The 23,346-nt window shown below is 37.6% G+C and overlaps 3 protein-coding genes across 3 annotated transcripts; 1 reads left to right on the top strand and 2 right to left on the bottom strand.

Annotated features, from left to right (window-relative positions):
* The first annotated feature begins 1,652 nt into the window (after positions 1 to 1,652).
* On the top strand, positions 1,653 to 11,740 carry LOC131787026 (uncharacterized). Its single transcript, XM_059104100.2, has 7 exons — positions 1,653 to 1,776; positions 2,009 to 2,113; positions 5,137 to 5,423; positions 6,658 to 7,513; positions 7,742 to 7,873; positions 9,350 to 9,536; positions 10,277 to 11,740. Exons 1-7 carry the CDS (start codon positions 1,681 to 1,683, stop codon positions 10,453 to 10,455), a joined length of 1,842 nt encoding a protein of 613 aa, XP_058960083.2. The 5' UTR covers positions 1,653 to 1,680; the 3' UTR covers positions 10,456 to 11,740.
* A 1,728-nt stretch (positions 11,741 to 13,468) lies between these two features.
* On the bottom strand, positions 13,469 to 16,441 carry LOC131787027 (pyruvate dehydrogenase [acetyl-transferring]-phosphatase 2, mitochondrial-like). The gene is made up of 2 exons (XM_059104101.2): positions 15,477 to 16,441; positions 13,469 to 14,725 (listed from the first exon to the last, which is right to left on the bottom strand). Exons 1-2 carry the CDS (start codon positions 16,339 to 16,341, stop codon positions 14,067 to 14,069), a joined length of 1,524 nt encoding a protein of 507 aa, XP_058960084.2. The 5' UTR covers positions 16,342 to 16,441; the 3' UTR covers positions 13,469 to 14,066.
* Positions 16,442 to 18,068: 1,627 nt separating this feature from the next.
* LOC131787032 (probable acyl-CoA dehydrogenase 6) lies at positions 18,069 to 23,346 on the bottom strand. The gene is made up of 5 exons (XM_059104104.2): positions 22,955 to 23,346; positions 21,892 to 22,101; positions 19,793 to 20,104; positions 19,052 to 19,213; positions 18,069 to 18,716 (listed from the first exon to the last, which is right to left on the bottom strand). Exons 1-5 carry the CDS (start codon positions 23,310 to 23,312, stop codon positions 18,463 to 18,465), a joined length of 1,296 nt encoding a protein of 431 aa, XP_058960087.1. The 5' UTR covers positions 23,313 to 23,346; the 3' UTR covers positions 18,069 to 18,462.

Here is a 23,346-nt window from a genome sequence, read left to right as displayed (position 1 = left end):
ACATCTAAATCCAGTAGGGGGTCTGTATTCATCTTGATGCGTTTTTTCGGCGTTAAGTTGAAAAAAAAAAAGTTAAACAAATTCTTTAAACTTTTTATAATAAAACTCCATCGATATTTTGAGTTCTGTAAATTTTTCTTTTTCAAGCCGGGACAGTCTTCAGGTTAACCGGTCAAGTCGCCCGAAGTGAAACATGTTTGAGTAACACCAGAAGCGTTGTTCGTTTCTAACAAAGAAGTGAAGCGTTGTTTGTTTGGTATCATGCAGTAGATCTTTAAATTACTTAAGCAGAAATCCATGAGTGGGTGTTATGGTCTGCCACTTAATTTCTGGAAAATTGAAGTCGCCAACTAAATAACTGTTATAAAATTTTTTTAGTTCAATTTATTTACACATTATTGCATTCTTGAAGTGTAGCATCTGTTTGTCTTTAACAAACTCCAACTAAAATACTTTCTTTGATTCTCTGGCATATTTTTTTTAGTCAATTCTCGTCGAACTACAGAAATAACCCAATTTAGTATGTCTCTAAGGTGGATAAAGTACTCTTCTAAATAAATACCCTTCAACACTAGAATCCAATCAGATTCAGTTCAGTAGGTGAAACAACGGGAAACTGACTTTCTAAAAGCAAGATCTGTTGATCAAGGACTTTGTTCCTCGTACTACTAGCTCTTTTAGGGGCAATGCAGAAAGTTTGCCGACTTATCCTTGCTACAGGTCTCGATCTATGCAGAAAGCTCAGAGCCAGTTCAGTCTGCAAGCGGTTTTCTGCTGAACGTTCAAAAAAGTCAGGCAGTTGAGGTAGAGCACAGTCAGAGCAGATCCATTACTCCATAAAAGATGCCTTCTTCGGGAAGAGACTCGCACCCGATTTCAATGCGATAGGCTGATGCCAATGAAGCAGTTCACATACTTATAAGCCAGTTTCCGCCGAACTACCTTAAGCCTTTTGTTTAGTAATACGTTTAGTAGCCTTGGTCACACAGAACCTTTCCCGTAAAGTTCAGGAAGATCTGATGGTCACTTTCGAGGCTTTTCTTTTTCTATTTTGTGTGTTTTAATAGTTCCGTTTTTACTCTATAGTGTTTTTCTATACTTTTTGACGAATGCTATTTCCATAGCAACGATGGTTAAAGCTCGGAATGCCTTCCTTTTTGAAGGGAGAGCGACAGTTCATATCGCACATTTTCCACAAGGGAAGGTCTTGTTCTTCACTTTTTACCCTCGATCCCTTTGAGTTTCATAACCATCGAATGGAACCAAGTTGCCTATTACCCGGCCCCGAAATAATTTGGGTCGACCAGCTTTATGATTAATTTCATATCATTGTTTCGTCAACAAATTTCGGGTTATGAAATAAGATTTTTATCTGATATTAAAGCTGAAACTTTCTATTCATTTGTTTCCTTGTTGTCTTTGTTTCACCAAAAAGTGCCATGCTCAGGGAATGCAATTTTGTGAAATAAATCTAGCGACTAGCGTTAAGCGATTTTCATTAATTAGTTTCATTCGCTTCCTTCTTGCTGTGACTTTTCACCCTTACCCTCCCCACCCTCAAACAACGAACTCAGCGGCTAAAGTTTTGATTGGCGGGATTAAATGACGTGCCTGTTTTCCACCAATCGATTTCCCGGCGAGAATGAGAAGATTTCTAGAGTCTTGTATTATGGAGAAGTAATGGCGTTTTCCGCCCAGACAGACCATGGGCAAAATGAACATAAAGACGCAGTTTTGTGCGAAATTGGCAAAGAAACATCGAAAGATAACACGAAGGTTTGTGTTAGCATCGTAGGTTTCATGACTGTCCCATTGATGCAGCTGGAAGCTGTTTTTTTATGCAAACTACGAGGGAGCCATTGTGCCACTCTCGCTAAGAGCGTTAACATACAGAAAATTTGGCTTTTTTTCTCTTTTTGTGTTTTTCTTTCTTCATGCCCTTTTTAGAATTGCACAATTTCTTGAGTAATAATTCTAGTTCTCACACCTTTTTCGGAATTGTTACCAGTTTGTCCCGAACCCCGCTGCCAAGCCGTTTGTACCTTCCAACTTGAATTCAACATTGGGTCGCTCAAACAGGACATGGGCAACTATCGAAGGACAACATTCTAGGGTAAGTACAAGGTATTTATTTTATTAGATATTCGGAGATGAAATTCGTTTTTGCAAGAAAACACAACTGTTCCTAGTTACATGATTTGAGTAGTGAAGCGTCTACTTTCGGGTCACAATGTAAGCTGAGCTAATGCCGCTCGGCTCCGTTCCGGGTCGGTGTTTGTAAAGAAGCAAGTAGCGGCGCATGAACGATCTAATGCTCCCCGAATTTCACGAGATGAAAGATTTTGAAGATTACGGTTTCTTTATGCTATTGCCCACTTCGACATGATTATCAGCTATATTTTCGAAAATGTAGTCCTTGGAGACAGCAGTCAACTGAGTTCTTACAATTTCGAAACTCAGCAAGCGTTTGCCAACGCAAGATCTGTTCGATAGCAGCCTTCAAGTTTTCTTACCCATCGGTTTGCCGTTTTCTCGTTGTAGGGAACTTCTTTTTTGACGTAAATAACGACGTTATTACTCTTTGTGATGAAGTTATTTATTTGACGAAAAAAAAATGTATGGTTTACTTGTTTTTGTGGGCTGTTGGTTCAGTGTGGATTTGCCCTGAGACATATTTTTTTTCTCCAATTCGATTCACCCGGCGTAACGATATATTTCAAAAACCGAATTTTTGATATTTATGGAAATAAAAATCATGCTCATCGTGAAGTTAGTTCCGACCGGATTTTAGCCATAATTTTACGTAATATACGTTCCGTGTTCTGTTGGTCATTGCTATTCTAATTATAGATTCGGTGAATCTGAAGGCGAGAGATCTATTTGTAAAAATAGTTTCGTCTGAACAATTCCTATTTTGGACTACATCGTCAAAGTTTTAAATCGATGATGGCAAATCCCTATTATTTTCTAATCTTTTTTTGTGGTATCTGGAGTTCAGCTGTTATACCTTCGAAGTCTGTCAATTTACTCAAGTGCATTTAAAGGCTGTCGTATATTTCAACGAATTTTTTCTTCTTTAGAGGCTTATTTCCCTTGGTGGGAGAGTTTTCAGAAGTGATCTTGCCCTTCTTGGATTTGTTCTCTTGGACTTGTTTGAGTCAAATGGCAATCACTTTTGTAGATTTACTTATTAACAGGCTCCCTCGTCATAACAACTTTTATGATATTGCTGGTGCTCATGGTTGATGTGAAGTGTGCCCTTATTGGCTTGGTGTTAGGGCATTATTCTCCAGCTATACCCACAGGCCACAAAACCAATGATAAATAATGGTAATAGGACCAAGTGGAGTCCAATTGAGCCTGTAATCATACAAGGGATTAACAAAATTAGACTAGTGTAAAGGGGAAGTCCAATTTGTCAAGCACAAGTATGATTACAGTCAGAATTGGAGGACAAGAAGTCCTCTTACTTATTAATCATAAACATTACAGTTTCCGAAAAATACTAAATACATTTAGGTCAGATATCTTCGGTTGAGACAGTGTCAAAGGAAAACGAATTTCTCCATTTGGGAAATTCCTAAGCTTTTTTTGGTTAGGATAAGTGGTTGTTGCTATGGTTATTGTGGTTAATTCTGTGATTGGTGGATTTGGCTGAGTAGTCTTAGTATGATTGGTTACTTCAACTGCCCAATTACAAGTGTCTGATTACAGTCAACTGTCTAATTACACTATGCTCTCTTATGCTTTACTCTGATGTAGGGCTGATGCTTGAAACATCAGCTTTACAACTCTTTCTGTGGCCAATACTTAATTACCTTGCCCGATTACACTTTCCAATTACAATTGTACAGAATGAGTTGTGAAAAACAAAGCAGATAATGCACCAATCACATATCAAGAAATTGTAATGGTTAAGATTATTCAAGAAATAACTTCTTGTGGAAATTCAAACATGCGAAGATGATAAGGGCCATTAAACACTACAAAAGAGAAGATTTTTTCAACAACTATACCAACAACTAAAATTTTAGGAATAACAGGAATAATTGAGTCTGAGTCATTTCAAGTTTCTAGCTGCAAGGTTCCAAAGGCAAATCCCATTTCAAAATTCTATTGATTAAGGAATTCACACTTTCTCTCGTGTCTCCCTACTCAACACAAGTTAACATACCCCTTTGCGGTTTTTTTTTTTTCTTTTTTTGTGGGTTAATGTAATGGGCTAGGTGCAAAAGCATTCAAAGTTTGTAGTCAGATAAATCACCAAGTAAAAGCATCAGCAAATCTAACAAACACCTCCAACTGAACACCACAGGAAGGTCGTAATTTCTTTGATTCTGAACCAGTTGTCAAGGATTTCATATGACAGTTTGTGTTGGATATCAATAAATTCTCTAGCTATATGATTGATACAAGCAGGTTTAAATCAAGTTAACAGTGGTAGTGCCATTTGGCTTTGTGTTGTGCCAGGATCAGGAAATTATCAATCAGGAAGAATTTTAGTGGTAGTGTTTCTTTTTCCTATCTGTGATCTGGTTGATAAGGATGACAATTCTAGCCCCTCAAACAGACCACTACCTTTTAAAGGGGTAAATTTCTAAAGAAACTGTGGTGTTGCGTCGGTGAGAGAGTATAGCAGGTAATTTAGTGTTAACAACTGAGTTGAAAATGTAAATTAGCCATCATAAAGGGTAAAAAACTGACGTTTTGAGCGTTAGCCCTTTGTCTATTGCTCTGACGAAGGGCTAACACTCCTTTACGGTGGCTAATTTACGTTTTCAACTCAGTTGTTAACACTAAATTACCAGCATTACCTTTTAAAAAAGTCAACAATTAGTCACCAAAGTGGATGTGACCAGTGGTGGATATTTTTTAAATAACTACTGCTAGCCACCGACTCCGAGATGAATAGTTGTATTATTATATACTAAATGTTACATGTAGAAAGTGATTGCAGCATGTTGCAAATGGTAATTTGTTCAATGAAATAATGCCAACTTCGTGTTGCATTTTTTCAACTGGTTTCATGACTTATTATCAATGCTTTATTTCAGATACAGTACAAGTAGGATTTCACAATTACCATAATTGATTCAAACTAAGGTTGAGAAATCCAACTGTTTTTGCCTCCTATAGGTTTTTAATCTTGGTGGAAATATTACCAGTTTGAAGGCTGCAAGGCATAATGTGATTGTCCCACAGCCCTACATGAATGGTCCACATAGTATAGATCATGCTAACAGCTGTGGAATCCCTCCAGAAGAACCCAGGACACCTACAACCCCTCAATCTAACAACCACATAGCTTTTCACCTTGTTTCTAAAGTTCTTGAGGATGAAAGCATTTTTAATTTTTCAAGCATTGAGGAAGCAAATCCAGGTGTAGAGCCATTCTCACCTCTTTCTCTGATACATCCTGATAGGTATGGTAATCCTTAGAAGTTTTTGTGCGTGATAGTATCCTTAAGTGTGCCTGACCTACATGGATCACAAGTGACTAAATACGGGGTTGCAGAGGAAGCTTTCAACAACAAATCACATGCCTGTTTTTTCTCAATTCCTTTTTCACATGCACTTTGTAAGTCTTCTCCATGAACATTTTTTTGGTTGCATGGAATGAAAGCAGGCAATCCCCATCTTGCCTGCTTGGGTAGCCAGTTACTGTAATTTCCGGTTGTTTACCCGCGGGTAATCTGTTGATTTTGCATTAAACATGCGCCACTGCAGGTAATAGGGAGGTGCGGGTTATGTGACAATTTTAAAATCTAGTGGTAGTTGAATTGAAAAAAATTATCACCACCATGCGTTCCCACCTCTCAAATGAGTTTTATTGTATTAAGAGTGCCACAAAGCGGCACAAAAACATGATGCTGACTTGAGTTTATTTCACGCATAATTAGTTGCGGGACGAACAAATTGTTATCAGCTCACGTGAAAACAAAACCTTGATGGTGACAAAAATAATCCAAAGATATTTGGCACATCAGTAACAAATTTCCATTTAACACTAGCTTGAGCTAAAGAGAATTCTCCCGTTTTAAGGGACTTGTTAGGCCCAATAGAACCAGAGATATCGATTTTTTCCAGAAATCGCCAACAGTACCTTATAATTCAAGTTTTAATACTCACCCAGTTTTTTTTTCAACAAATCAACATGACGCTGAACGATCGCTCGCACAAAATGTGGCCACAAATTCGCATTCTGTCAAGTATGAAACGTTGAGATTTGGGCATGGGCCGCTTGTGTTTTTACAGTATAATCTTATCAATAAAGTACATGCCAATATTGACACAGAATTGTGCACGTGTCTGAATTTCTTTGACCTTTAAACTCGACAAAGACACTTTCAAGTTTTCGAAAGTTGGATCAGACAACTTTTAAAAGACTGAAATGTATCACCTTAATGTCACGTTTTCACCACCAAAAAGTTGAATAACATAATGTGCGGGTTATCCACCAGTGCAGGCAATCTGTTGACTTTTTTTTTTCGCTGTATGCAATAATCAGCTGGTGCGGGTAATCGGCCGTGTGGGTAAACGATGAAATTACGGTATATCTGTTACAGATTCCCAGGATTCCCTTATCTCAAAATCACACAATATGGGTTTGGCTATGGGTTTGAGTATTCCAGCTCAAGTTTTGTTTGTTTGTTTCAGTTTTGATGGCACATCTCATTCATGGCCCTTTTCAGCTGTACCCAATGGTACCATTCCAGTTCCTGCATCAACATCCAATCACAGTAATGCAGCAGCTAGAAACTTTGGTTCTTTTCCTGGTCAAACTATCTGGTCATCAGAAGTGATTGCCCATAGCACCCCACCTTTGTCACCAGTTGATTTGTCCCCACCCTCAAGTTTAACAAATTCTTCACTGGGAACTACCCCTCCATTTCCCTCAACCCCATTAATTCCTGCAAGTTCTCTGACCAATTCATCAGGCAGTACATCACCTACTGTGAATGGTTATAATGACGAACTCTCTCCCTTCCCATCCCCAACTGGGCAGCAGTTTGGTTCACAAGACACCTTGCCAACTATGTTCATGCCAATTAAAGATGCATCTACAGGAGGCAAGGGATGGAACTCTTCAGAATCTGGTTACTATTCAAGTAATGGCTCCAGTCGTCGTTCTCAACCATCTCCAAGCTCAGCCCCTGGACTAGCACAATTTGTTTCTTCTCCTAAGACACGCCCACAGTCTCTAAATTTAACAAATGGCCACCATTACTGTAGTTCACCCAGTATGTCCCCTTCTTCACCGCCAGGACCAGTTCATAGCCACTCAGCTCCAAAGCATTTTAGTTCAAGTTATGATGTGAATGGAGGGTCATGGCTCAAACATACATCAGGCAGAGAGCATATTCCTCCAAGCTCTTTGCCAAGGGATGCAAATGGACATTCTGGAGGTCATGTGATTTTGCATCGTACTAAGAGTCCACTGACAAGTGAGCTGCACTATAGACTTGAAGAGTGTTATGAACAATTGCGGTGTCTAGAGAAAGAGCGAAAAAAGGTACTTGTTTGTGTGAGCTTTCACCTAATGGTTCTCCTTTTGGGTATTTTGTGACATGTTAAAGGCTGTATTCAGTGTAATTTTTTTAAATGTAAAGTCATGTTTATCACTTCAGTCTGTCACTCATCTTTATTTTAGATTATAGTTAGGCATTTCAAGATTTGTGCGCGTAAGATAATTATTCATTTTGCTTTAACTGTAACTGAAATGTTCTTTTTGTCTGTGTAGGCAGAGGCTGAAATCTCACACCTATGGTCAGGGCGAAGACTCTCATCTGGAAATGCAACAAATGTTAGACCTCCCCCTAATCCATCTAGAGTGGACAAGCTAATTGTGGATCATTTGCGAGAACATGCAAAGGTATTTGTACATATTTCAGCAGTCATTTGTTAAAGGGAAAGTGACTGCTGTGTAATTGATTTCCCTAAAAGAACATTGTTCAGATTTACCAGTGTCCAAAAGAGGAGCCCTGAATCTTTTTCTTTATTCCTGTGCTATCAGTCAAGGAACTTCACCCTATTAGAGAGGGCTAGTACCAGGTTGGTGGCATGAAAACCCCTTATGATGGGAACTTTTCACCTTTAAACCTTTGTTTGAAGACATCAGCAATAAAAAGTTACATTGAATGGGTGGAAGGCATCTCAAAATTTGGAAAGTATCCCTTCAAGTGTTAAAATAAAGTTTCAGAAGTGTTCTTGCAGCCTATAAGATTAAGGCAAATTTGAGGAATTAGTAATTATGAGTCTCACTTCAGCTTATAACAAACAATTCCTCAAGATAATGACTCTGGTGATTCAGCTTGCTGAAACAGTCTTTTTTTAAGACTAATCTCGACACAATGATCAGAGTAGATGATCAACTAGTACCAAAGTGGAGATATTATCTCTGTAGACAGTCAAAGCAGGAGATTGAAAGATGACTCCTGTCCATTTTGGTTTATTTTGGTTGTAGCATGATAGTTGTAAAGGGTGTTTTTGCTCTGTTTCTTTCTGTGAATCTCCTTTAGCATGTGACAAGCTTCCCATTACTCCTGTTGGGAACATGTTTACTTCAACCATGTGCTATCTGGTTCCAAGACTAGGAGACTATGTTTTGTTACAACTCACTGAATTTTGCAAATATATTTACAGTACCAATTAACGAAAAAGAAAAACTTCGCTTTTGGTAAAATATGGCTTCAATCTAAACTAAAATCACTGTATCACCAACACTTTCTAGTTGTGATACATTTGCTTTCTTACCTGTTTGGTTCATGTATGTTTTTGCAATTTTTAAGGTTGAAAGGTTGGGTGGTGTGATATCACTACTAAGGTAATTATTTAAAATGGCAGCATTTTGGCCACTTGGAAGTGGATTTTCATTAGGATTGGAGCAACTTTTTCTTCCACATTCAAAACATGTGGCTGCATACTGAAAAGGTCTCTTGCACAATACAGTGCACAGAAGTATGTTATTAACCATGGCTGACCTTGTAATAGGAGACCATTCGCAACACATAAAAGTCTTAAGATCATACAAATTAATTGACCAATGTCCTCTTAAGTTTACTGATTAAACCTATTTTATCAAGAGTTCACTGCTTAACTGGCTTCTTTATTGCTGTTTAGTGACTATAGCTTGACCCCCTTGACACCCTCTTATATCCTTTCAGCAAGAGGGAAATCCCTCCTTTATAATTACTAAAGCAGATGCTAATTATTTCATTACATACATATTTGTGTACATATGTATATATTTGGGTTATTAAGCAAGAATGATGCCCATTAGTAAAGAAATATTATATGCTGTTTAATTGTATTTCTGTAATGTGCGAATTGTTATGTAAATGCTATTTAGGTTGAAGCCTTAGTTGGACGAATTGAACGCATTCGTCACTCTCCTCTCCATGTCAGCATTAGTGAGGGAGTTGATCTGTGGCACAATGGAATTCGTGAATTGCAGAATCGTAGGAGGGAGGAACTTAGTAGCAGTAATTGCTCAAGAAGTAGGCTGAATGGTTCTCTGCGGAATCAAGATATTACAGGTATTGTCAGTTTAATTCCTTCAAGAAAGACTTCAAAACTCTGAAGTTAAACAAGAAAGGGACTGTTAGCCAGGAAGACCCACTGATGAAATTTTTAAGGGGAATCTAGTACATTCTTTATCTTGTATGGAGGTAGACAATATCACTGAGCAGATTGGAGACCGAAGTGTTCTGAACAAGCCACTTAATTAAAAAAAAGCCATTAAAAATTAAAAGCAAAAACACAAACATTGGACTCTGAATAAATAGTATCAGTGAAATCTCTCTAGGAACAGGTTACCGCAAATTTTCCCCCAAAAATGCAATCTTGAAAACTTCAGGGTAGGCAATTGGTAACAACGTCAAGGCTAGTACAACTACAGAATAACTACATGCAAATAGCCTTTAACTGTGAACAAATAGGATTGGTACTAATGGTATTCCCATCCATTTTTACATAGCTGTATGGAATGAGCCAGTGTGTTAAATCTGTGTACAGTAATTTACATCAACTGTTTGTGGATGGAAGATCAGAATTAGCTTGTTTGAGTTTGTTATCTGTTATCCTAGTGTCTTATGCTTAAAAAAAACCTGACTCACTCGTGTTTCTATGATAAGCCATGTACAAGCTTGTATCCAAGTTAGCTTTTTTTACTGCAGTTGTTGACCCACATCATAAATATGTAATGATAAGCATCATGATTTTTCTCATTTATTTCTGTTTATTTATGTATTTGTTTGTTTGTTTTAATCCTTCACAGAACTCTCAGCCTTAATATCAGCTGTGAAGACACTGACACAAAACACACGTGCAACCCGTACAATCATTTGGTGTGCTAATCAGCTTGTCATTGGTGATACTGCAGTTAATGACAACACTTCAAATGATGTGGACAACACAGTTGCGATATCCAAGGAAGTCATTGTGGATGTGTCTTGACAGATTGCTCATACATTTAGATGGTTTCATCCCCCAACTATACTTGAAGTGCGTCACATAATTGGAAATGAATTCCAGTGGCATAAATTGGTTCAGTGCTACTGAGTATCATCAACCTTCCAACATTGTGGAGAAAATCTGGTAGATCTAACCTCAACACAAGACCCCTGACCTTTGCATTGAAAAAAGGTGACAAGTTTGCAATCAATTATAAATTGAACTGAATCAAGGTGCATTATGGGAACAGTAATCTGGTAATAGAGAAATTCTGCTTGGCAATGGTGCTTCAGGTTTTTTCCTTTGGGTTTCCAAGCAACATGTACTTAGTTGTAAGAATGACTGAAGCAGGAGTCAAAGGAGGAAAGAATTTTTTATATGGCAAAGCAAGTGAACCTTGCAGTGTAAAGTACTGCCTAACTAATTGGATTTTAAGTGTTTTTCCACATTTATGGTTCAAGAAATGCATTGAAGCTAGCAAGATAAAGGCATCAATTATGTCTATCAATCATTTTGAGAAAGAATTGGCAAAGAACACTGAGGGTGTTGGAATGGTTGATATTGAATACAATTATGAATGTAACTTCCCACACTTTGCTTCAGTGTGTCAGTGTTGCTAGGCAACAGACATTTTATAGCAGAAGATTGTACTTATTCAGGCAACTGATATTTTTCTTCTTTCATGCATTCCATTCATGCACCAGAATGTTCCAACAAATAAGTCACAGTTGTGCAATGGGTTGGGGAAGGTGAAAAGGAGTCTTGGCAGGCCAAGTGTTTCTTACTAGTGAATAAATGAAAGGAAACATGGCAGACAGAACATTTTGAATAATTTGTGCAACTTTGTGTTGCTCTAAGCAGAGTTCACTTATTTGTGTCCTAAGAAGACTAATGAAATTTTCTCATTAATCACCAACTTCCCTGGTAACTCTACTCATGTCATCCATCATTAATGAAACAAATCAGGTTAATCATTTCTGATAATTATTCTGCACACTTAGTTTCTGGTGATAAATAATTAATCTCATTGAAGATTGGCAAATAAGTGCAGCTTAACATATTGTTACATCCATGACAAGTGTTCATCAATTTGCAGTCCAGCTCTTGAAGCACTTTCTGACTGTAGATAAGTCTGCAACAAGAATAGCATGTGTAACCACCAACGTGACAGGAGGCAGTGCTTGTATGGAGAAAATTCTAAGCCGGTTCATATTGCTTTACTGCTGAATACATCCAGACATCTTCCAATGGAAATGTTCCAAAAATAAAAGCGCATTATTTCGTTGAATTGTTTGTTGCTGTTTAGCTATGTTCAAGTATGTTCAAGTCTTGATGCTGTTTGTTTATTTGTTAGGAGTATAAACCTTCAACTTGAACATTTTCCATCTTTTTGCCTTTTCTTTTTAAAGGCCTGTTACATACTATTTGGCAATCTCCATCACTTGGCCTTCAAATTAGATGAAGCCAATTGGACTCTATCTAGGAAAACTTCAGAAAAACTTAACCTTACTTTCCCAATTTTCTTTTAGTTGCTAATAATGCACAGGAGTCATCCATGTCTGGTTTATGGCTTTAAGCCTGTAACTATAGAAGTAAACTTGTTTCATAGTCAGTTTGACTTTGTACATGACTGAACATGATGATGTGGGTTAAAAATAATTTTAAAAAAAACCTGGTAATTTGGTACTATCAACTAGTTGATAATGTAAATTGGCCACTGTTAAGAGTTTAAAATCTGATGTTCCCAAACATAAGCTTACGATTGGAATTCAGCTTTGAAACTCTTAACGCTGGCCGAATTATGCTAGTAACCCAGTTGATAACACCAATTAATCTAGTTATACTCCACCCCTGACACAGCACCATAGTTTCTTTAGGAACTCACTCCCTTACTAAAAAAAGACCACTCTTGGTCATTGAAAGAGGTATGTTATTTGTGCAAATCAGATTTATTGGGTTATCTTGCTGGCACCAATTAGATCAGTTAGGGCTTGTTGCTTGCATCAATTAGGCCCTGGATGTTTGAAGGGTGGATAATGCTACCCGCTGAACAAATTTGTGTCTGGAGGATAGCATAGTACATTTCGCAATTACTTAACTGATGGAGAGCATTATCTGCACTCTTTACAACTGGGCCCAGATTTATAAAGGTATGATGCTTGTACTAGTTTTCTACAGGGTTTGTTGCTAACACCATTCACAATGCACCCTTGAGGTGTTTTGTAGTTTTCTTGTCATTGGTGTTGTGTAGTAAATCAAGATTCTAAAGTCTTTTTTGAGTAGCATGCTATCACATACAGGATATGGTTTAATTTGCTGTGCAGTTGCTCACTAAGGTTACAAAACTTGGTTTGTCACATTTACCTTCTGCTTAAACCTCTTGTGTGTGGCAATATTTTCTTTGTTTTTTTAAGTTTTCCATGTGTTCACTTGGCTGTATTGGGTAATCCCCCATGAAAAGTAGGTCATTACTTGTCATATGCAGTGGTATGCGAAAGCAATTGAAGTAATATTCTCATTCTACATTAAAAGTAATTTCACTTAATCAGAGTTGAGAACCTAAAACATGCTCTTGGTCAAGGTACATCAAGGATAAATTGGACTTATGACTTTTTTGTACATGTGCCAAACCATTTTGTGTGGTGTTAAATTAACTTAGATTAGAGAAGTTTTTCTCCAAAATGGCCTTTTGAACACACCCCATGATTCCATGAAATTCCACAAATTCCATTACACCAAGTGAAATATTTTGTTTCCCCCACATTATTAGTAGAATCATAAAGCACGTGAAAATTTCAAGTCATTGCCATAAGTCTGTCATAAGATATTTTATTCCCAAAATTTGCAAAAATTCACCAAATTAGCCTCTGGTACCACCTTAATTCATATGGTTTCTTAACTGCATAGTTCAAGGATAAATTTTTAAGACACCCAGAACTTCTGAATTGTAGGTTTCAAAATTCAAACACTAAACCTGGTAGTTAAAATGTACTTCACTTATTTCTATTACACATGGTCTGTCCTGGTACCATCATTTTATTTACCTTGCATTAAAAATTACACAGAATTGCAAATGAATTAAACTTAGCTTTCTAACAACTGAAAATAGTGCAACAATCAATTTCAGAGAAACTGATTTATTAGTTGAATATTTTAACCCCTTCTCATAATTGTGTTGGGTAATCAAGTTCCTAGTAAGTGGTAAAGCTGGAATTTGGTGATAAAATTAACACTACAATGTAAAATAAAAAATTAAGGAAGTAGCACTGGCTGTCAAAAATATGCAAGTATGCTAACTATCTGCCCTGCCATCATGTTCACATTAGAAGCTCCATCACTCTAGTAAAAAGGGGAATGACAAATTTTCCCCATGAGCTTATATCAGTAACTGTAATGTTCCTAGTCAATGGTTTTTTTTTCATCAGGTTGAACATTTTGGGTAATAAAATCAAGAATTAGGTGCACTGCAATTGTTCATCATAGAACTTAAAGTATAGCTCCTACTAATAAGTAACTGTAGTTCCCACTTTTGTTGCTTAAATTCTTTTATTGTAAACAATATAGATGTAAACTTGTCTTTGAACTGTTTAAAAATAAACCACTGACCATGTCTCCTACAGCTTAGATAGGAGGACATCTGAATCAAAAAACACTACAGTAACAGTAATATCATCTCTCCACATACGTCTATATTGCTCTGGAACCAATAACATCTGAGCTACATAGCCATGGTCATTACCACCCAAGGCATGACGAATGAGATGAGTAGCTGCATTTTGTTCCAGAACTTCATCCCCTGCATCTTTAATGTCAGTGGGAGCTACAGCAATCTCTTTATCTTTCCTATCCTGCTGAAGAAAACTGGCAACCAAGCCAACAGCTTGCTCATCGCTAAGAACATCCCACAAGCCATCTGTGGCAAGGATAAGGAATTTATCATGGGGTTGTAAACGGTGATGTGTAACAACAGGTCTTGCTGTGAGGTAAGGTGGAGTTATGTACATATTTGGTGGAACAATAGGACCCCCATACACCTGTGTGAGAACATGGGAATGGGTTACTTTATCCCACTTGTATTGAATGTCACCAAATGATCTTAGTGGCTGTAGTTGTCCAAGGAGACGCTTGTTCTTTATGACAAAGGCTTCACCAGGGTGCTCTAACCTAAGTCTCTCTACTTCATCATCATTCTCAGCTGTTTGATCAACAGAGAGTGGAGTAGCCAGCCAAGAGCCATCCCCTTTTGTACTTCCAAGAACAGCTCTACAATCACCTGGAATACAAATTTTAAAAAATGAATCAATCACTTATTTTAAAATACAGTGACAGTTTCTCATCCCAACAAGATAAAATTGCATAGTATATGTAAACAATCAACACATATAATCGTTTTTTAGACCAACAAATAATCTCTAGGAATTTTGATAGACTACCTTCAGAGTGTCCCATGGCGTTGACTTTTCAAAGAGGATATGTAGCCAGGGAGCAGTCATTATTTACATAGAGTGGGGGAGGGAAAAGTATATTAGAAATATAAAAATTTCTATGAGCTCTCCCCCCTCCAGGCAATGAAAATAGCAAATGACCCCCTTCTTTATTCAATATTTAATTGATGATCCCTTGTCACCTCATATCTCCTCTTATATATACCTAGTAATTATCAAAATTCATGTCACAAACAATCATAAGATGATTACTTTGCATAACACCCACCTTGGGCAATGGATCGCTCTTAAAGTGTACCTAAAACTACTGATCCTCCCTAAACTTCTTTATTAAGAGTTTTGTCCCCCTCTTGCCAATCTGAAATAGCCTTGACCACCCTTCCTTTTCTTTCTTCCCTTCCCCCACTTTACATAAACAATGGCCAGTCCCTTTATTTAGTAAAATGACCTTACAACAGATATCCCCATTACCATGTTACTGCTGTAATCCTCCCAGCATTACATAAATATCAGTAAAATGCAATGAAAAGACTGCTTTACTCTACATAGCTGATCATGTGTTACTGTCTACACACATACCTGTGTTTGCCACATAGATGTTTTGTCCCTCAATATAAGATACTAACGCACAAGCCCCTGAAGCTCCAGCAACAAAGGAGTCGTCAAGAACTTTTACTGGTATGGCTTCAGTAGAAATATCGTCATCTAGTTGTGTAAAAGCCAAACTAAGGGATTCCTGAGGAGGCATTCGACCTTCAAAAGGCTTCCCTATCAAGGTTTTGATAAAGTACTTTGGTCCTGTTTGAAAAACTTCTTGTTTTTGACTTAAAGTATAACCAAAATTGCTCTGAGATGTGCTTTCCATTGCTGGTAACCTGTCCTGTAAAATTTTAACAAAATCATCCCCTGAGAAACCTTTCGAGAGATTTCTCTCCAAGATGGTCAAATCAGATTTTGCAAGGAAAGATACAGCAAGATAGAGAGGTAAACGATTTTTAACCATTTCTGCACACTGCCAGCCACCGTGCCCATCGAATACACCAAAGGTTGTACCGTTTGTTTTCAATAACAGCCATTCGTTGGCCCGATCTTCACACGGAGAATTGGAAGCGAAACTGTTTGTTTCAAAGTGAGATACTACTCCAATATTCACATTCACGCTTTTTTCATTCTTTCGCAAAATTTCACTGGCCTCTTTAGGACTTATTGGAGGTTTCTCTGAACCTTTAGGGCCCTGTACAAAATTATGGATCCATTTCTGCAAAAGGTCTCGTAATCCAACGGAGCTTGACGCATCTTCTTCTCCGCTGCCAGCACGAACCGTTAGGGACCTGTTGAAACCAAACGTGTACATGGAGCCAAAGAAAGCGGCTGTTGCGCCGAATACTGGCCATTTCCATTTACTCAAGGTTCCAAAAAATTCTGCTCTGTTCATTAGGGACATGGGACGATATTTAAGATTCTTAGAACAAACTAAACGAGAAAATCAACCACACCATCACGTGTTAGTGGTCGTCCCGTCTGACCGCCATAGCAGTATGTCATGATGGAGCTATGATGGATGTTTCGCAGTTAGGATCCAGACTCTCTGAGGTGTTGCTCTACACCCTGGAAACGAGGTAAACCCCGCCCTCTACTCCGCCCTGTTTCCCGCCCTCGGACTCAATTGCTTCCGGACCGTCTCGTAACTCAATGGTCAGGGTCCATGTCAATTTTAAATTCTAAGAGAGCACTTTCCCATGACATCCTGTTTTCAGGCAGGTTTTAAGTGACCCCTTCACATAACTATGACTGAATTCCTGAACCAGTATCTTTGATGAAAGAGTTTCTGCTCCCACTCAACTAAATTCACAAAGCTCCTCAAATCATGAATTGTTACCGTACCTGAATCAATACTAAATAGCCCCACAAAGCTTCAGGGGAAAGAGGTCAGGATTTATTCTGACAAGTGCTCGTTACCCTGACTGAAATCGGCGATTTGTAATCCTTGGGTATTCATGTGATTACCACGGAAGAATATAAATGATCACATATTTAATTAGCGGAAACAAGTACGCAGCAAAAGACCTTTAGATGCGACTTAACAAATTTGATATTTAAGTGCTACAAATATTCCTCTGAGTAAGAAAAAGTATTATCAAAGTGTGAATTGTGTAGCATTTATGCACATAGCTGGGTCTCAAATGAACAAGAGAATTCATATAATAATTGGAAATTTTTCCTTTCTCTCGGCCAAGGACGTTGCTTTGCTGAAAGTGGTACCCAGTCAGGGGGCAGTATGGGTTAAGGCCTATGCTTCTCCTGGCTTCTGTTTCTACCATTTCTTCCAACACAATGAGGATCATTTTCTTTTTTGCTCTGCTTGTTTTTTGTCAATTTGGCTCTGATAAAGTGAAACAAATAAAAACAAAAACAAAACAAACCTATGCCCTTCAATTTTAATATGCACAACTTCCTACCACATTTACACATGTCCAACCAAATGGAGGTTTAACCCTTCAACTCCCAAGATCTCATTAGTAATTCTCCTTACTATCTCCCATACAGTTCTAGTGATGTTAGTTTGGAGAATTTGGTATTGGATCAACTAATAATCCCCAAATTAATATTTTTCTATATTCTCATCACTTTTCTGCTCAATATTGTATTGATATTGTAAGGAGAAATTCTGTCTTGGTCACTGATGGGAGTGAAAGGGTTAACCATTCTCAAAACTGTTTTGAGCAAATTCTTTAAACAGTGCCCTCTACAAAATGAATATGATCTGTTTCCAATTATCAGTTAGTTTCCATGTTGCTGTGTGTCTGTTCAGTAATCAAAATGTGGTAAGAACAAAAAAGTGGCAAATGGGGAGCAGCCAAGTTTGTCACTGTTGTTCATACCACCTTTTGACTTCTTCTGTGATCTATTACTGTTCAGACACATGGCAACAGAAAAGTTGTTTCAAATGATAAAAAAAAAACAAAATGTTTAAGGTGATATCATCTATGCATCTGTCCTCCAACAGATCATAAATAAGAAACAATCAAAATGCATTTATAATTCACTTTATCATATAATACCTATCAGATGAATGAAAGCTATCAAAGAGTTAACTAAACAATTCTGAAAAATTTGTTGCATAAAGGAAATTCAAATTGGGTCAAGAGAAGGAGAGAAATTGTGCAAGCATCTTTTAACCAACAATGTAATTTTCAGAATTATATCAGAGGTACACTATAACTTTTGATAGCTCTATGGGAACCACTGGCTTCATGTCAACTGTAAGGAAAAGATTACCAGGATAACTCACATAAATAATATGTTATAGTCCAAAGGTACCATAACTAAATGCATTACAATGGTACTAGAATACTGAAAAAAGCTGACAATTTTGTGACCTTCCACTGACAGTGGTTGGTGTTGTTTATACTGTTTGGAAGCCACAAATATACAATTTTCTTAACAAATATAAAACCAAATGTCACATTATGGCAGGAATAGATACACCTTTGTGACAAGCAATCATGCCAGACTTAGTATCCTGGCCATATTATGTACAAATTTTTAACTACCATGATATAACTTAAAATAATTGCTGGTCCTTAGGAAATGTTCCCATATATTTGCAAATGATTGATAGCATAACTTCATCTGCTCCACCACCAATTGACAAAAGACGGTTGTCTCTATAAGCGCGGCTGACTTCCACTTCTGAAGTAAAACCCATTCCTCCCCAGAACTGCAGGCAGGAGTCAGGTACCTCTCGTGCAAGGCGACCAGCCTTGAGTTTGAGCATTGAGGCTAGCTTGTTGACATCTTTACCTTTCATGTACAGATCTAAAGCATAGAAAAGTAAATTAGTCACCAACTTAGGATAACAATTTGTAATAACAGAGAGACCTAGAGTCCAAACATGGCACCCAAAGTGAAAAAAAGAAAAAACATTTCAATAAAAGAAACAAGGATAAAACAAAAAAAGAAACACACACACACACACACACACACACTTAATAAGCCTAATGAGAAGGACAAGTTCCTCTTTATGGTATGATAACATGTTTCTTATATAATCATTATTAAATTGAAAGAATTGGACCAAAGCATAGCTTTCTCTCCCTCTATGACAGTAGTAAAACTCTAACCAAAATTATTTAAAGCTGCCAAGAACCAACCTGTAGTTCTATATACAAGTGACCTGAGCAGTTCAACTTCAGTTTGAAGCTCAGCAAGGCGGAAGTGAACATACTGATTGTCTAGAATGGATTTGCCGAATGCCTTCCTTTCCCTGCAGTAGGTGGCAGTTTCAAAAATAATTCTCTCCATAGACAACAGAACTAAAACAAAAAATATATCACATAAATAACAAGAAAAGGTATCTATTATTTTGATAAAAACCCTCTGCTAAATTAAATAAAAGTTTTACTTAGTCAGTCCATTCACTTTTGTTCTTATATTTATCAAATCCTTTTCCCACGAAAGGGAAAATTTAGTGTTCATTAAAATAATAACTAAAAATAATTCTATCATTATGACTTTTATCATTACTATTTAACTGTAATATCATAATTTTTACCATTGTAATTATGAATGTGACTTGTTATTATTACTGACATAATTATAAATAAACTGTGGCCCTGCCTTGGCAAGGGGTAACTCAAGATAATTTGGTTTTATCAACTGAGTTGATAATGTAACCTTGTCTCTGTAAAGAGTTTCTAAAGGTAACCCCTAAGTTTCAGAAACTTGGAAAACCCAAACAAACCTACTCTACGGTTCACACTTCAGTATGTGATGAATATTATAGTGTTCCTGATCTTGAGCCTTAAGCTCTCTCAAATGTGAGCAAGAATTCTTTCTAGACTGATAATAAGAGTTTCTTATGTTGTCTTTGTTTATTGGTCATCCTATAATACCTGAAGCCCCAGCAAAAACTCTTTCCTCAACAAACTGAAACATCTGGTATGGAAACCCCATTCCTTCCTGACCAATCAGGTATGATTGTGGTACTTTCACATCCTCAAAGAACAGCTCTGCAGTGTCTGATGAATGCATCCCAAGCTTGTTAATATTCCTTGCCTTATGGACTCCAGGTAGATTGAGAGGAACACAGATCAAAGACTTGTTTTTATGTGGTGGACCTCCACTTGTATTTGCTAAAAGACAAATCCAATCTGCCTGGAGACCATTTGTAATCCATAACTTGCTTCCATTTATGACAAAGTCATCTGTTACAAAAAAAATCATTTGAAGCCTTGTAGACACAGAAAGTTTAAATAAACTGTTGAAATACTAAATCAAACAAAGTATGGATACACCCATATCAGTTTTCCTTCTGGCCTTCCCTACAAGGGCATACCCTTGTAGATTGACAAATTTATACACCTGTATCTACATGCTGTGGCTATATAATTACATTCTATAAGTAAAAGGTGTTGCTTCTGTAGTTATCAACAGAAGTAAACTAAAATATAAAACACAATAAAGTATAATAACAATGCAAAACCTTGCTTGTTCCTCCAAAAAATGGAATTAGACAGGAAACTTACAACAGTATTCAGGCCAGTCTATTATACATAGTTCAATTGTAACCCCTCCTGGTCACCTTAACAAGATAAACAATTCCATAATATAGGATTCTTTGTCCCATTTTCAGCTTGCTGACTCAATCAAGATGTTTTGACTGTAAGCAGTCTGATAAATTAGCTGGATCAAAAATTAAGAGGTCTGGATTCAAGCCCTTGCTTGGTCATTGCATCATGTTCATAGGTAAGATACTTCACCATCACAACACAGTGTCTCTCCTCCAAGGGCATAAATGAGTAGTCATGGGAAACTAAACTATGAGCAGTCCTTTCCATCACACAAGCAAAAAAAAATTCAGAGAAAAAAAAATTGATGTTAGCACATCACAGGGAGCTCTTGATGCACTGCAGGGGCTTTATGAATGAGGCTCTCAAAAAATAGGGACTACAGATTAAGCCCAAGAGTTTGACCTCCATGTTTGGCTCACAACAACAAAAATATAATTGGCGACTGGATGGATATGTGTCAACACTTCTCAACACTGCAGATTAATCATTGTCTGATGACCTGTAGGAATGTTTGTTGCCACTTCTGACAATTTGTTTGCTAAAACCAGGGCAGACAGAAGTGCTAGAAGCTCTTTTTGTTAGCAAAGAAGTTTTTCTCAATTTTGCTAACCAGCATTGGAAAGATAACCTTATCCACTGGATAAATCATTATCCCATGGATAGCACAATAGGTTATGTTAACACTCACCAGGTGGATAGTGATTTATCCTTTGGATAGCATTATCCATTCTTTGAACAACTGGGTCCAGGGGTTTTGTCCCACAAGACAATCATCAAGCCCTTAAGCATATCCTTGTAATTTTATTGCTTACTGGCATTGTGGTGGAACAAGCAGGCGAAGTCAATGAGCTTGGCCTTCCAGCCCTTCAGTTATCAGACAAGGACAAAGACTGCATGACTTCTTTTTCAGAAGACAAATTACAAGCAAACACATAGCAAAGGTTGTTTTGCAATGGTTCCATGGACTGACCTGCCCTTCAAAGGAGTTTTTTTCATAAGACTCATCTTTACTGAAACATTTCATGGATTTCCAGTTTATTGTGCAGCTCAAAATTTGAAATGGTTTAATTTTGTGAGATAACCCATGAATTGCGATGATATGAAGATTGAGTGCTAATTCAGATAAGGGATGTCTTTGATTATGTCTAATTGAGATTACATTTTGACACCTCACTATCATTAAGCCATGCATGGTCAAACTCTTGAGTTGAGTCTGTAGTTCCTACTTTATGAGCTCCCCACTCACTAAGCTCCCTTGGTGCATCAACATCACTCCAAGAGCTCCCTGCAGCTGGCTAACATCAATTTTTCTGCAATTATGTTTTTGACTATAGGGCAATGGACAACCATTCCAACAAGAAAGAGTTGCACTCCTAAATGTCAATCCTAATTCTGAAGCCTAATTCCTTTCAATGACAAACCTCCTTTTTTAATAGCTGTAGTTTTAATACTTGCAACATCTGATCCAGCCCCAGGTTCACTCACTCCAAGACAGGCCACAACATCACCAGCAATGGATGGAACTAAAAACTCTTGTTTAAGCTCTTCACTACCAAACCTGATAAGTGCTGGAGTTGCCATGTCTGCCTGAACTCCTATGGCCATGGGTATAGCACCACATTTAATGCTTCCTGTTGAGAAAGTAAACCTCTACACTTCCATGTTTTTAGTGCTTGTTCTCCTTACTGTTTCCCATAATTAAAGTAGTTGTAGTTGTTAACAAAATCAAGGTTTTGGACACTTCAATTTAACATACACTCTCCCATTGGCTTGACATACATCACTTTTTTTTCTCACGTAAGCAAAGCACTGCATTTTTCAAAAAGTTTTATCAGTTTGTTCGATAACAGGGTACAGACTTCAGACAATTCGATAGAGACTACTTCAAGAATTTTAAGGAGTCAGTCTGCTTACTTCACTCTTATGACAGGTTTGGAATTGTTTAAATATTCATCACAGCACTAACATTAGAGGAATAGTACTCTGGGCAGGGCTCTCTGATTACAATAAAATATAGTTTCTCATAGTGATCTGTGGATTAGCAGGCTCCACACCATGTTAAATATCCCAGGCAAATCTTAAAGAGAGCACCAAGAACCAAAGGGAGCTCTAGAGGAATACTTTAGGCCCTTACTTCCTTTGCCAATGGGAGCTCTAGAGAAATACTTTAGGCCCTTGCCTCCTTGCCCCCCCCCCCCCTCAAAAATGTCTAGCTACAGCCTTGAATTAAGTCAAGAGTTTTGTATAAATACATGAGGGTTGCTTCAAAACTATCTCTGTTTCAAACCACATGCATGTATAACTTCCCCTGTTGAATGTCCAGGCTCCGAGGCTGATGGGAAATAAAGAATCATTGGCTGGAGGATAATTATCAGATACACCACAACATTTTCATCAGCAACCAAAACTGAGATATGCTCACTTGCTGTTGAGAAGACACTAGATCAGAGACCAAACAGTGGAAAGGTAAAAAAAATTGCTGACCTAACTCTTCAGCCATGGCCACACTAAAAGAATAGTCCAATCCTAATCCACCATACTTAGTGGGCTTGTTTACTCCAAAGAATCCGGCCGATCCCAGCTTTTTAAAAACTTCATGAGCGGGAAACCTCTTCAAATTCTCCCATTCGTCAACGTAGGGGTTTATTTCTTTCTCGATTAATTTTTTGAGAGATTTTCGGAGTTCTGCATGATCCTCCGTAAAAATAGATTCGTGGCTTACTTCGTACGATTCTTTTCGTAAATTTGGCGCTGCTCTACAATACGTGCTTGTTGAAAACAATTTAAAAAGCGAACGAAATTGTGTGCATTTCGTCATCGAAACCCTCGCAGAAACAGCCATGTTGGTTACTCATTCCGTTTAGCAATGGATGCTG

Source organism: Pocillopora verrucosa, chromosome 10 (assembly GCF_036669915.1).
Source record: "Pocillopora verrucosa isolate sample1 chromosome 10, ASM3666991v2, whole genome shotgun sequence".
Taxonomy (NCBI): domain Eukaryota; kingdom Metazoa; phylum Cnidaria; class Anthozoa; order Scleractinia; family Pocilloporidae; genus Pocillopora; species Pocillopora verrucosa.
The sequence above is the reverse complement of the archived record's forward strand: the minus strand, read 5'-3'. Positions and strand labels throughout refer to the sequence as shown.

What these genes read in the sequence shown, in the direction of transcription:
- LOC131787026 (XM_059104100.2), top strand. Translation starts at nt 1,681, where the DNA reads ATGGCGTTTTCCGCCCAGACAGACCATGGGCAAAATGAACATAAAGAC. An exon ending in TCGAAGGACAACATTCTAGG is followed by an intron (nt 2,114 to 5,136) that starts GTAAGTACAAGG and finishes TGCCTCCTATAG; the next exon opens with GTTTTTAATCTTGGTGGAAA. An exon ending in GCGGAATCAAGATATTACAG is followed by an intron (nt 9,537 to 10,276) that starts GTATTGTCAGTT and finishes AATCCTTCACAG; the next exon opens with AACTCTCAGCCTTAATATCA.
- LOC131787032 (XM_059104104.2), bottom strand. Translation starts at nt 23,312, where the DNA reads ATGGCTGTTTCTGCGAGGGTTTCGATGACGAAATGCACACAATTTCGT. An exon ending in TACAGCTATTAAAAAAGGAG is followed by an intron (nt 20,105 to 21,891) that starts GTTTGTCATTGA and finishes TTTTTGTAACAG; the next exon opens with ATGACTTTGTCATAAATGGA. An exon ending in ACTTGTATATAGAACTACAG is followed by an intron (nt 18,717 to 19,051) that starts GTTGGTTCTTGG and finishes TCTATGCTTTAG; the next exon opens with ATCTGTACATGAAAGGTAAA.
- LOC131787027 (XM_059104101.2), bottom strand. Translation starts at nt 16,341, where the DNA reads ATGTCCCTAATGAACAGAGCAGAATTTTTTGGAACCTTGAGTAAATGG. An exon ending in CATCTATGTGGCAAACACAG is followed by an intron (nt 14,726 to 15,476) that starts GTATGTGTGTAG and finishes TTTGTATTCCAG; the next exon opens with GTGATTGTAGAGCTGTTCTT.